General features: G+C 38.7%; 1 protein-coding gene across 2 annotated transcripts in view; it reads left to right on the top strand.

Moving 5' to 3' along the window:
• LOC117419862 (adiponectin receptor protein 2-like) overlaps positions 1 to 14,847 on the top strand; it is a 76,192-nt gene that overhangs the window by 50,148 nt on the left and 11,197 nt on the right. For both annotated transcript variants that reach the window (XM_058986429.1, XM_058986431.1), the window contains 4 exons: positions 1,091 to 1,240; positions 5,696 to 5,867; positions 11,220 to 11,406; positions 12,087 to 12,274. In XM_058986429.1, coding sequence (XP_058842412.1) covers positions 1,100 to 1,240; positions 5,696 to 5,867; positions 11,220 to 11,406; positions 12,087 to 12,274 — 688 coding nt within the window. In that variant the 5' untranslated portion in view covers positions 1,091 to 1,099. The remainder of the gene's footprint in view (positions 1 to 1,090; positions 1,241 to 5,695; positions 5,868 to 11,219; positions 11,407 to 12,086; positions 12,275 to 14,847) is intronic.

Raw genomic sequence — 14,847 nt, 5'->3', positions numbered from 1 at the left:
TGGACTTGAAGGTTACTCTTGCACTAACCTCTACTTACTTAGCTTTGCTTAACAGCACTGTGTTGCAACATGATAAACTACAGCCAATATATAGTCTGCCTTAGTGTCTCTTATTAAAGTCAGTCTATGCTGGTGTTGCTCAGAAATTAATTAGGTGATCATGGAAGGGACTCTACTGCAGTGTAGGAGTTTGCTGGCTGTGTAACCCCTGCGCTGTTGGAGAAAGCCATAGGGGATGTTGGGGGGGAAGATCAATGCAATATTAATTAGATTCATGTAGCCTGTTAAAAAGAATCTTGTGTTTTGTGGGAGTTAGCTTGGTGGAGCTCCAGGGATCAATATCCCTGCAGTCAAAGGGTCTTGTGTGATATTACTCCCAACAAATACTTGCATTCATCAAAGTTAGAGCTTAACACACATTTCACAGGTGTTTCTATCAATATGGGAACCTCGCACTCATAGTAAGTCTGTTTATCAGCAGAATTCATGTAAGTTTCCCATGAATGATACAAACATAAAATCTGTAGGGTAGTTAAAACATTTACATTTCACCATTGAAATATTTTTTTATGCTTATCAATACTGCCAATGTTTTGATCGTTAAGATAAACCCAGTTTTGAGGATGCTGTTAGACCAAGCAAACAACTCTTCTCCATAAAACTGATCAAAGCACTTCTAATTGATGTGGGTAACCACAGGATTACTCACCTCAGGCCAGAGAGGAGCAGTGATGTTTTCGGGTGGGTTTGTCCTCTAAAATACCTTTCAAACACTGGGACTTTTTAACGTGAATTGGTGCCTAACATGAATTAGGTCATTCAGCCCTGGGCCTGACAATTGTGCATTTCTTACATGCTGTTTTGACCTGTTTAATAACCGTCATGGAATGTCTTTCTGAATAATGCACATTTTAAAACTTACTTTTCAAAATAAGAAACTAGAATTTAAGTTATCATGGGTTATATTTCTGTAAAATTACAAGATGGCGATAAAACAAGACATGATTGGTTGATTAAAAATAAAAGGAGGACCCGCTCCCTTCACTGTTTTGAGTGTGATGCAAATGTTTTCTCCATGTTGTTTTTAAAGGATGAACAGATGGAGTCTGAAGAGCCATGGCAGGAGACAGAGGAGGTAGAGGAAGAGGAAGAGAAGGCACCAGACGAAGGCTTCATGGGAATGGCACCGTTACTGCAGGCGCACCACGCCATGGAGAAGGTGGAGGAGTTTGTACACAAGGTGAGGCCTGTCCCTGACCACACAGCACCTACCCTCGAATGACAACTTCCACAAGGGAAGGTGTGTCACTGACCACACAGCACCTACCTTCGCATTACAACTTCCACAAGGGAAGGTGTGTCACTGACCACACAGCACCTACCCTCGCATTACAACTTCCACAAGCTTCTTGAGCCCCCATTACCTGCTGTAGTTTATTTGAATCAGCCATTGGGGATTATTTGAACATGAATTCACTGCTTATTCTGCTTAAAACATTTCTAATTCAACTGATATTTATTCAAAATGCCATTGCAGAATACAACTTCTAATATATTGTCGAATAGACCTCAAAAATAACAATACATTTGTTGACGGCTGCAGTCACACCAATGCATTTAAAATGCGAACTTTACAATTCCAGTATGTTTGTTTGGTTTGTAAGAAGTATTAAAAAAACATGTTATGAACACTGTCGGTTTTCAAATTGAATGACTGTCAGAGGAAAACAAGCAATGACTGATGAATCCACAGTTCTCTGTAAATCTGTCACAAATCTGCAGTTTTCAGTTGAATTTGGAAATGAATCAAGTAAAAGGGCGGCGTCATAGAAATGTTTTACTTTTTTATTCTTATAAAAAGTACGGCTCTCAAAATCTACTTTGTCTTGGAGTTTTAGCTCTTTCTAAAAGTTCTCAAGTTAAAGTAAATTATAATAATAAAATTCAAATTGATATTGATGAATTCGTTCAGTGCAGATCTTTGTCTGACTTCTTAGTATTTCATTTATTTAAACCAAATGCAGTTATTGTGACCATTTTAATAAAGAAGTTGAAGGACTAGTTTTTAATCATTTCAAGATGTTTTTTTAAGCAAACAGTTCCCACTTTCTTTATGGAAGTTCCATAATGTGTACATGCCTCTCTTTCAGCAACTTTGCCTGACAACAGTTGCGGATCTAAATGGATATATAGTTAATTTAAACATTTATTTTATTTTAGAGTAGTGCTGTTCAAATGTTATACCCAGCTGCTATTTTAATGTATTTTTGTAAGAAAATGGAGTCCTGCTGTTTATTGCATATTTGAAAACGGAAGAAAAAAAGGCAGTTATCTATAGAACTATAAAGAACTACTCAATTACTTATGAACGTGTAGTGGAGGCGGTCTTATGTACAATGTCACATTTTTATTTTTGCAGCATGACATTGAAGTGAAGCACAATCTGTGCTGCTGTACAGCCTTGTGCTGTAAAAATGTCTATATATCCTTGATTTTATACTTAAAATAGATATTCCAAGAAATGTCTTATTGTATTTCCCCCACCTGTCCTTCAGGTCTCAATTTCCTACTAACCAAACACTTATCATTTTAGAGGACTCTCAAGCATTCAAGTTATCTCTTTCTCATTTAGTAATATTAACATGGAGGACTGGGGTAAACCTTTTGAAATATATGTCCTCTGGTTCTGAATATATGTCCTCGGCACTTTGAATATTGACTACCTTGATCAGCGTTTACACTTGGCTTTATTTACTTCAGCACTGTGCCTCGTAAGAGCAATTTGTTAATAAAGAACCAATGTGAACACAGGGAATGTAGAACAGCGTTCTAGGACTTATTTAACCTTTATTAAACTAAAATATATATTTTTTTATATATGGCACAAATGCAGTTCTGGTTGCAACTCTAATAGAAAAATAATATTTTCAACACATTCTTTTGTTCTAGCTCTATAATCAACCATCCATCAACTACAGAATTTTATTAAAACTACATTTAAAATGCACTATACATTGATGTATTTAAAACTAAATGTAATGTATTAGACTGTTCAGGGAAGTAATGGGGACAAATATGTATCGACTACCAACTCAGTCATTTAACAGTATTCTCTTCATCAACCTTTTCCTTCTTTTTCAATGAACATGACAGTGGAGTAATAAAGGTTGGTAATAATTTAAAAAAAAAAAAATCTAGCTGTTGTGTGTGTTTTTTTTTTTTGTTTTGTTTTTTTTTTACACTTTTATATTAATCACAAAGCAGTATATGGAGTTACAAGTCTGCAATCTCCGGTGTCTGGGGTTTTTAGCCTCAGTTCTGCTTGTGGTGATATTACCCACATACACAGATGTGCGCCATCCTATAACCTTATAATAAGGAACCACTCTTAAACAGTGCTTAGCAAATTCAAATTTCTCAAACTATATGACACCTGGAATCACTCAGCCATTCTATTTCTTTGGGATTACAAATTTATTTTATTTCTTAGCAGACGCCCTTATCCAGGGCGACTTACAATTGTTACAAGATATCACATTATTTTTACATACAATTATGTTATTTTTTACACATTTTTATTATATACAATTACCCATTTATGCAGTTGGGTTTTTATTGGAGCAATCTAGGTAAAGTACCTTGCTCAAGGGTACAGCAGCAGTGTCCCCCACCGGGGATTGAACCCACGACCCTCCAGTCAAGAGTCCAGGGCCCTAACCACTACTCCACACTGCTGTTATCCTGTTATCCTGAGATAACAGAACGCAGTGCTGTTTCAATTACAACTGTCACAAAGCCTGAAACTGAATAACCTTGGGAATTTCGACTCAAGAAGCAGTACAAAACTGTTTTCTTTATTTAAATCCACAGTTTTAAACATGAAAGCCCAAAGCACTTGTACTGGCACCGTAATAGCTATAACTAGGAGGCACAACTCCATCTTTAATTTTACCTCATACTTAGCGCTCCCTTTAGGTATCACTTAAATAAATAAACTGCCTTAAACACATGACGTGTAATCAGTTTCATATGCATATAGCCACACTCAAGTGCTATCTTTCTTCACATCAAATTCCCACTAAGGGTGACTTTGTATTATGTGCCCTTCATCCACTGTAACCCTAACTCCATAAGCAATCCTTTGTTGTTTGCTAGCCTGATAGATCAAACGAGCTGATACTCGTATCAGTAAATTCGTTAGCCAGGAATTTAACCCTTCAAGGGCTGATGGCACTGAAATCAATTTCTCTGAAAGTACTGTAGACTGGAAATGACTTGAGTGTTTACAGTAGTTCCTGAGGTTTTATTGTGCCGGAGTTTTCAACCTTTTGTTCCACATGGGTTGTCATGCAAACACATTACTGCTTCCTTGTGGGTCATTCCAGCTGAAGTGGATCAACTTGTTAAGTGCAACGTGGCAGAGTTTGCAGGTCTCGCAAACCTCTGAAAGATGAGATGATTAAAAAAAAAAAAGAAAGTCTAACTATTTTTTCCCTGTCGCAGATAACACTTTATCCATCTGAGCACATTTGAGCTCTTGCTTGTAAAACAGGAAATGTAAAATTGATATGAGGAACTGTGGTTGGCATACAATTCTTTCATCAGAAAGTTATTGTTCCACAGTATTACAACTTTTGGCGTCCAAAACAGTTTTTAATTTGCATGCATTGCTATACGTTTTTGGTTTGTATTTCTGTAGACAATAACCATATACTATAACTTGGTTGCAGCTAGGTGCAGTCCATTTGCTATTCTGAGTAGTTTTATACAGTAAATTATGTTGTTTTTTGGAGTTTTTTTTCTGTTCTGAAAATTTGCCTTTACACAAAATACGGTAGCAGGTCAAAATATGCTTCGCCTGAATCAAAGTGAAAATATGGGGTCTAGATTTATACTTGGTTCGCACCAAAGCTTCCTCCATTTTTTCAACGCTGTTAAATTAACTTTGTATGTCATACTACTTTTTAGAACATTTATATTGTTTTTCTATGTCAACAAGAAATTGGAAGGCAAGCATTATTATTATTATTTGTTTATTTAGCAGACGCCTTTATCCAAGGCGACTTACAGAGGCTAGGGTGTGTGAACTATGCATCAGCTGCAAAGTCACTTACAATTACGTCTCACCCGAAAGACGGAGCACAAGGAGGTTAAGTGACTTGCTCAGGGTCACACAATGAGTCAGTGGCTGAGGTGGGATTTGAACCGGGGACCTTCTGGTTGCAAGCCCTTTTCTTTAACCACTGGACCACACAGCCTCCAGGTACATTACAATGGTGGAAGTAAAATATCTAAATAAAATTAGAAAACAGCTTTAAAGTAATTTGTGAACAGGAAATTGGTTACTCAGGTTGTTCTGGGATGTTGTCAGGGGTAATGGGTGGTTGGGTTTATAACATCCTCCATGACTTCATGGACAACATGACAACAGCCTAATTGTTTCTCAGTGACCAACCAGATAAGGATTTGACTTGGCGCCTAGTCTACATTTACTTTATAAATAAATATTTATCTTTCTCAAGCTGTTAGCGGTCTTTAGAAAATTCCCTGTACACTAAAGAGGATTTTGTTATTCATGTCCACAAAACAAACCGGTACAGGTTTTCTTCTCCAAAATCTGGTAAATTCCCCTCCCCTAGAGTGAAGTGCAGCATTGCTTTTCTGTTCTAATTCTGGTCCCCCTCTATAAACCCAGGTCTGGGAAGGAAGGTGGCGGGTCATACCCCACGATGTGCTCCCTGACTGGCTGAAGGACAACGAATACCTTCAGCACGGTCACCGGCCTCCCATGCCGTCCTTCAGAGCCTGCTTCAAGAGCATCTTCAGAATCCACACGGAGACCGGGAACATCTGGACACATCTACTAGGTAGAACCTGCTCCACAATACAGCTCTGAGTTCCCGAGACTAATAACCAGTGATGATAACAAGATTAAAATGCTGTGTCTGTATTTTACTATTGTGTTTTATTTCAGATCTGACATTCATTTTACACATACGGTAATAGCAATCCAGTGGTATATAACATGTATCAAGATATTATTAATGATCACATATTCTGAAAATCGGCTGCATGAAGATACATAAGATGCAAGCATTTTTCTCAGCATTTTCAACACCAGGGTTAGAAACTCACACTAGCCTTGCACCCAGTCCTGGGTTTCAGAAGTGCCCTTGTTTAGGTATATTATTAAAATTACCAGGTGCCAAGAATTTGGGCTCAAATCTGTTCTCAGCTGGTCACACTCATCACAGCATGAGTAAGTCTCGCCTGGGTCTATAGGTTTGCGATTGCGAAATGTTCATGCAATTTGCAACTTCTGGCTCCTGATAATTTCATTAATCTACGAAATTGAGGGTAGTTCTGAAAAAGGACTGGGTGCAGGACTAGTGTGAGTTTCTGTGTCCGTTAAAAATGTTCAGTCAAATACATTGGTCATTCTGTGCTGTGTGACCAATGCAGTCATATTGCAGTATATATTCTAGTGGAACTACAGCACAACAAGCTTGTAAAGTTTTTTTTTTTTTCTTTTTTAATTCTTGTCAATGGATAGCCGGAGTTCGTATTTATTTATTTATTTATTTATTTATTTATTTATTTATTTATTTTATTTCGTAGTCGGCAATTATTTTTTTACTATTTTCTCCCAATTTAGAATATCCAATTATTATTTAAGCTCGGCTCACCGCTACCACCCCTGCGCTGACTCGGGAGCGGCGAAGACAAACACGCTGTCCTCTGAAGCGTGTGCCGTTAGCCGACCGCTTCTTTTCACACTGCAGACTCACCATGCAGCCACCTCGGAGCTACAGCGTCGGAGGACAACGCAGCTCTCGGGCTGCTTACAGGCAAGCCCGCAGGCGCCCGGCCAGACTATAGGGGTCGCTGGTGCGCGGTGAGCTGAGGACACCCTGGCCGACCTAACCCCCCCCCCCCGGGCGGTGCTCGGCCAATTGTGCGCCGCCCCCTGGGAACTCCCGTCCTTCACATCCTGCACCCCACACGGAGTGCCTTTACCAGATGTGCTACTCGGGAGCCCCCCGCCGGAGACTATTGTCTCCGGAGTGCAAACTTTTACTGGTCACTCCACTGTACTAGTTTGTCCCTGACTCTGTTCTGCGGTACCGTTAATAAATAACAGGTAACTAAAAGCTGGAGGAGGTGCAGTGCTTTTAGTACGCTTTATTTTAGTTGATACACTAGTACGCTGTCACAGGAGACGTCACAGAAAAATACATACTGTAAAATGACACCATACGTTTTGTTAGGTATGCTATTGCAGAATTAAAAAATGTTATCCATTTTGAACAGTGTAACAGGGCATCTATAATATAAAGAAATACAAGGTGAACCAAACAGGAAATGAACATGAAGGAAATGAAGTGTTGATATCATGATTGATTAAACCGGAGAGCAGCAAGAACCCACAAGATGTGACAGCTGTGTCTAGGGTTAAAATTCCTGTTTAAAAAATAAATATTAAAATACCATGACTTCATGCCCCAGCAATCGCCCGTAATAGAGCTAACCAGCACTATATTACGTTAGTGCAATTTAATCTTGCTGCATAACTAACTTACTGGGAAAAGAAGACAAAGCTGTATTTTTCTGAATATATTTAAGACATGGTTGTGGGGACAGGAGGTATTAAATAAAGACATTTTTAAAAAAGCTGAGTTCAATTATCTTGTGGCCTCAGCTTTTCTTTTTATTTGAAAGATCCGAAATTATATGAATCTATCCATTTTATTTTGAGTAGGTGTTTGCGTGTCTCAAATCTGTTTATTTGGTATATTATTCATATAATTTAAATGTGCAGCAACAGGAAAAGGAGATGTGAATGTACTTCTTGACTGAGTCCTCTCCTCTTTTGTTCTCCTTGTTCTATAATGCTACACAATGTTAGTGCAAGAATTTTGAATGTATATTATAAGGATGGAGGAGACATCTGGGTAGTGAGTGTTATATTCAAAATACCCCCAAGCACCCAAGCAGCTCATTGAAATGAATGGATCTCATAGCCTTTGGGGAATAAATATATGTAAATAAAAATGTCTGTAGTGTCTAGTCTATTTGCATTGGAATTCATGAACTCCCTACCAGTATCACAAAAAACGGAAATGATCACAAACTGATCTAATGGAAAAAACCTGTCGTCTAAATAGTACCATTTTACTTTTTCAGCTTCAATTTAAACTTTTATTTTTTTAAAGATTGGATTACAAGTAATGTTGAACTGGTGCAATTCTTATTTGTCATGAATTAACTTTCATTTTAATGGACAACTTAATTGTTTTTAATATGATCCCTGCCTGCAACTGCCCTTTCTTGGCACGGAGGCAATGTGGGCTGCGATTTTCTCTATGGCAAGTTCATCATGTCATCAGATCACTCCATAATCAGCACAAGGCCACCTCTTTATATTTCGAGGAAACCTGATGCACAGGTTGATCATGTTGAGAAACCAGCTGTATTTCTTTGGCGACCTAGCATTCACAAGATACAAGATTGCAAAGATTCAGCCAAAACAAAATTAACCAGCTACCATCTTAACTTTTGTGGCCTCATTTACTAAACCATTTCCAATGATGCTGCATCACAACAAGCATGCCAAGTGGTACCTCTACTAGTGGGACTCAAGTTCTTTGGCCATAGTCACATGTATTTTTTATAGGTTTTAGGACGTACATTATTGCAAAAAGCTAAATAAAATTACATTGGAATACAGATTTATCAGATGGTACAAAAAGCAGAAATTGAGAGCACAAGTAGATTGTAATTGCTTTAGTTCCAGTACTACTGTCAGTATTCAGTCAGAGGCACACCTCTTTGAAGACGACTGCTTTATAGTGTACTGTATGTACAGTAAGTTAGAGCTAGCTACAGCTATGAGCAAGCTATAGAATACACGTAATAACTTTATGGTTAATCTTTTTTTTTTTTTTGGACAGGTAGCACACACAGATCCTGATTTGTAAGGTCCCAGAAAAATGTTTTAATTCCTGTATGGTTTCCTTGGCAATTACATATGTCTAAGATTAATATATAAAAAGAAGGGAGAACCAATAGAATTTTTATTAAATGATGTGATGAGGTTCTTGGGCAAAAGTAAAAACAAGTACAGCTACTGTTCCAATAGTGAAAGTTTTCGTTCATTGTCTGTAATTGGCTTCAGCTAAATTCATAGCTGCTGTGTAATTCTACTTCTCCAGGTATAGTACAGTCTAGAACAGGTTACATCCTTTCATGAATTTCTGGAATGAGACCGAAGACATTGGATATATACAGCGCTTTGCAGATGTATTCACCCCCCCTGCAAAGTTTTCACATTTTGTTGGCACCTGAGCGTACTCCACGACTCTTTCAAATTAGATTTTACATGTAGAATCTACACAAACTACTCCACATTGATAGTTAAAAAATGCATATAGCTTAATAAGCTTGTCAGGATAGAGGGGAGAATGGATGGTGCAAAGTACAAGCTAATCCTTGAGGAAAACCTGTTTGAGTCAGCCAAGACTCTGAAACTCGGGAGGAAATTCACGTTTCAGCAGGACAGTGACCCAAAGCACAAAGCCACACTGGGGTGGTTGAACAAGAAGAGAATTAATGTTCTTGAGTGGCCCAGTCAAAGTCCTGACTTTAATCCAATTGAACATTTATGGCGGGACTTGAAGATTACAGTCCATCGACGATCCCCAAAAAGCTTATAAGAACTGGAGCAATTTTCCTGTGAAGAATGGGCAAAAATGTCACCATCCTACTGTGCAAAGCTAGTAGAGACCTATCCAAAGAGACTCATAGCAGTAATTGCTGTAAAAGGTATTCTACCAAGTACTGACTTAAGGGGCTGAATACTTATGCAACCAGTAAATTTCATTTTGTACATTTTCTTTGCAAGTTTTGCTGACATTTAACCTTTAACAGTGTTCAGTTTAACCACTACAGCTTTGAATAAAAAAAGTTTGTTTGAAAAACTGTGCATAGATTATTTGTAATTCAAGAAAATGTGACATTATTGGTAGGGGGTGAATACTTCTGCAAACCACTGTATATATATATGCTTGTTACTTTTCGATTTTAATCAGAAATTTATATATTATAAACGTTGGTAAAACCACTCCATATTTTTTATTTTCTTACCAAAAATAATAATTTAGAAATCTGTAGTTTGTGTAGTTTTTATACTTGCTGTCTGTCCCGTCTCCATTCCACTCTGAATGGCTAGGGGTCGCTGTCAGTCATCTCAGCGGTCCCTTAGTAGGCTAGTGTAGTTTCATGGTCAGTTATTTCATCCTGTTCTGAGATCTCTTTGGCTGAATCAGCGATAGAATGCTCTCATTCGTTTAAATGACTATCAGTCATTAAGACCTACACTGACTGTGCACTTTCATTTGCCAGCTACAGCGCCTGTCATTCAAAGCGCCTACTTTGAAATTAGCAGGTTAAGATGTAGGTAAGCTTTTGCTGGGCATACGGTGACAGTTACTAGTTTTGATTTAAAAATGGGGCACAAAAGAAAAACAATTAATTAGTATTGTGCGCAATACCCTGGCCAATGGCTGAATTCCCTGCAGCAAGACGAAATGGGCCCATCTGACTTCCCTCGAATAGAAGCAAGCCTAGATATATCTGATTGCACAAGCTGAAAGCCAGTTGGAGACGGCTATAAAAAAAGTCATTTGAATACGTACTCTTCAACATTAATCACCATTATTTCTGTGTCATCATCACTATAAAAATATTTAAAGTTCATGGTTGTACAACGGCTATTTGTTCTCCACAGTATGGCTCTTTTGAAGTTTCCCATTAAATGTTTTTTGTTTCACAAGACTGCGAGGGCAGTCTGTAGTCTTAGGTCGAAGCCTGTATTCCTGCCCCAAGTTAAACTGTCCATTGAGCAGTAGTTTGAAGCATGAATCAGGCAGTCTCACACAGAGGAGTTCATATAATAAAAAAGGGGCATTCCTCATGCACAAAGCATTAATTAGGCAGTTAGTAGAGGCACTTTCACACAGATCAAAACTTTCAGCATCAGTCTGCTGACAGCAGTTGAACCAAATGGTAAGTTACCTGCGTGGACTATTTTATTTATAGTGATAACGTTACTATTTTGAGAGTTCAGGTTACATATAGAGGTAGTTTACATATAATTGATGATGATGCTACCAGAATGCGTGACGTGTCGTATTAAGCCCTCGTCTCCCCCCTGTTGCCAGGTTGCCTGTTCTTCTTGTGCCTGGGCATCTTCTACATGTTCCGGCCCAACATGTCCTTCGTGGCGCCCGTCCAGGAGAAGGTGGTGATCGGCATGTTCTTCCTGGGGGCCATCCTCTGCCTGTCTTTCTCCTGGCTCTTCCACACGGTGTACTGCCACTCAGAAGGGGTCTCCCGTGTCTTTTCCAAGTAAGCACTTGCACAGCAGCACAAAAAAAATACTTACCTGGGGACTAATCAGTAAATCAGCCTTTGGAACATACTTCCTGATAAATGGCAACCCCCCCCCCCCCCACACACACCCAAAAGGCCACTTTGGGCTGCTGTTTTGGGAAGAAAAAAATTAACATTTATAGCAGAAACTTTGGTAATTGGAGACACAAATGTATGAGCAGTATGATTATGGAAAAATCCCCTGCCATCATTCATAGCAAGGACGATTTCAATCATCATATGACTTAATATCCTACATTTAATGGTAGGATATGTTGTAATACCGAAAGAAACTTCTTAACTAGCAGTCTTTGTCAATGTTTTTAATGGTAAAAATTCATTTCTCCCCTTCTTCTGACACAGGTTTAGGTGTTGTGTCCACCCCTGGGTGATTTCTGTTAGAAATTGTTTTCCATTGTGACAACACTAAGAGCTAAAGAGAATCCTTTATCAGTTTCCTTATTTTATAACATACAATCACACTGTTTGTAGATTGTCTTGTCCAAATGTTTATCCAAGTTGAATTACTATGTTTCTTTTTATAGTGACTGTATCTTTTGATTTTAATGTTTATACAATTGAAACTATACTATAATCGTTAAAGAATAAGCTGTAGCACAGTGTTACTCTCTAACTTTGTAAAACTTGTTTTCCAGACTAGACTACTCGGGCATCGCTTTCCTGATCATGGGGAGCTTCGTTCCCTGGCTCTATTACTCCTTCTACTGCTCCCCACAGCCCTGCGTCATCTACCTGATGGTCATCTGTGTGCTCGGCATCTCCGCCATTGTGGTGTCTCAGTGTGATTTCTTTGCCACACCCCAGTACCGGGGGGTCAGAGCAGGTGAGTTTTGATAGCAGGGAGGAGGGACAATGCATATTTACCTAAAGTGTTACAGAATGCTGTGGAACTATTTACATCAGAGATATATATATATACCAGTGTATACAACACCTTTTATTAAACCTGAAGAAATCAACTGGCATCTCCGTTTACTAACGCAAGGTTACATGACCAAAAAAGTCACTTTTTCAACACGAAGGGCAACAGTTTTCCACTATAAGGCATGACTCCAGTTAATATTGTATTTTGTAATCGTGACTCTGTGAAGCTTTAACACTGCAAACATCCAAAGCGACGTTACCATAACTGAACTGCGTCATCCCATTAATGGCTATTGCTGTGATGTATCAAAAATGCTTTTTTATATATATTTATTGTTTATTTTTTTATTATCCTCCACAGTGGATGCACATTTCTGGTGACAGGGATATTACATAACCATTGATTTATTAAGTAGTGTTTTTTTTTTGTTTTGTTTTTTTTTTTTAGTTCTGGGTACAAGAATATATGCTGCCCCTACTTTTTAATCGTATCAATGCATTCTAGGTCCCAGCACCAAAAAGCCTACTGCGTGTATGGTTTATAATAAAATACCAACGTCCATTTAAATAGATAAGGGACTGAGGAGGATATCTAGGCATATGTTTTTTGCCACTGATCAACACAAAAAAAGGCCATAATGTCAAAGTGAAAAATAAAATCTACAAATTGTTCTAAATTAATTACAAATACAAAACAGAAAATAATTGATTGCATAAGTATTCACCCCCTTGAGTCACATTTGGCAGCAATTACAGCCATAAGTCTATTTGGATAAGTCTACCAGCTTTGCACATCTGGACACTGCAATTTTTGCCCATTCTTCTTTGCAAAATTGCTCAAGCTCCGTCAAGTTGGATGGGGACCTTTGGTGAACAGCAATTTTCAACTCTTTCCACATATTCTCAATTGGATTGAGGTCCGGGCTTTGACTGGGCCACTCCAGGACATTGACCTTTTTGTTTTTAAGCCACTCCAGTGTGGCTTTGGCTTTATGTTTGGGGTCATTGTCCTGCTGGAAGATGAATCTTCTCCCAAGTCCCAGGTCTCTTGCAGACTTCAGCAGGTTTTCCTCCAGGATTTCTCTGTACTTTGCTGCATCCATTTTGCCCTCTATCTTCACAAGCTTTCCAGGCCCTGACGCAGAGAAGCATCCTCATAGCATGATGCTGCCACCACCATGCTTCACGGTAGGGATGGTGTTCTCAGGATGATGTGCGGTGTTAGGCTTGCGCCAAACATAGTGCTTAGCGTTGAGGCCAAAAAGCTCTATTTTGGTCTCATCAGACCATAGAATCTTCTTCCACTTGGTCTCAGAATCTCCCACATGCCTTCCGGCAAACTCTAGCCGAGATTTGATGTGAGTTTTTTTCAACAATGGCTTTCTTTTTGCCACTCTCCCATAAAGGCCAGATTTGTGAAGCACCCGGGCTATTGTTGCCGTATGCACAGTGTCTCCCAGCTTAGCCATGGAAGACTGTAACTCCTTTAGAGTTGCCATAGGCCTCTTGGTGGCCTACCTGACTAGTGCCCTTCTCGCCCGGCCTGTTCTAGACAGATTCACAGTTGTGCCATATTCTCTCCATTTCTTAATAATGGACTTTACAGTGCTCCAGGGGATATTCAATGCCTTGGAAATGTTCTTATATCCTACCCCTGATTGGTGCTTTTGAAGAACCTTATTCCGGATTTGCTTTGAATGTTCCTTCATCTTCATGAAGTAGTTTTTGTTAGGAAATGTACTAACCAACTGTGAGACCTCCCAGAGACAGGTGTATTTAACCAGAAATCATGTGAAACACCTTAATTGCACACAGGTGGACTCCATTCAACTAATTGACTTCTAAAGACAATTGGTTGCACCAGAGCTTATTTAGGTGTGTCATAGCAAAGGGGGTGAATACTTATGCAATCAATTTTTTTCAGTTTTATATTTGTAATTAATTTAGAACAATTTGTAGATTTTATTTTTCACTTTGACATTATGGACTTTTTTGTGTTGATCAGTGGCAAAAACTCCTAATTTTAAATCCATTTTGATTCCATGTTGTAACACAATAAAATTTGGAAAAGTCCAAAGGGGATGAATACTTTTGAGAGCCACTGTACGTCCGTATACCACATTTATACATTGCCTCTGGGCTTTTCTCAAACAGCAATCAATGCACCACATGAAGCAGCAGCAGTATGTAGTACGTTTAATTTTTAAAAAGTGTTTGTTCCAGTGCCACTGTGATATAGAATGCATGCTCTATTTATCTGGCCATCCATGTTTCCAGTGTGCCACAGTATATCTAGAGAGGCTCCTCCTGCTTCCTAGTAAAGCATAAGCTGACCTATAAAAGGATTGATATCAAAGTCCTGACAAGCACAGTGCATGCTTCAAAACACTGCGTCAACGCAACATCTTGAAGGGCAAACTGACTTTTGAGTGGAATTTACAAAGAAATGTAAAACAAGGTTATAAGCAGGTTATAAGCTTTAAAATGATACACGATATAGCAGTGTGTATTGTGCGTGCATCAGTCATTTCA

Source organism: Acipenser ruthenus, chromosome 14, assembly GCF_902713425.1.
Source record: "Acipenser ruthenus chromosome 14, fAciRut3.2 maternal haplotype, whole genome shotgun sequence".
Taxonomy (NCBI): Eukaryota; Metazoa; Chordata; class Actinopteri; order Acipenseriformes; family Acipenseridae; genus Acipenser; species Acipenser ruthenus.
Note: the sequence above shows the minus strand (reverse complement) of the source record. Positions and strands in the feature narration are given on the sequence as shown.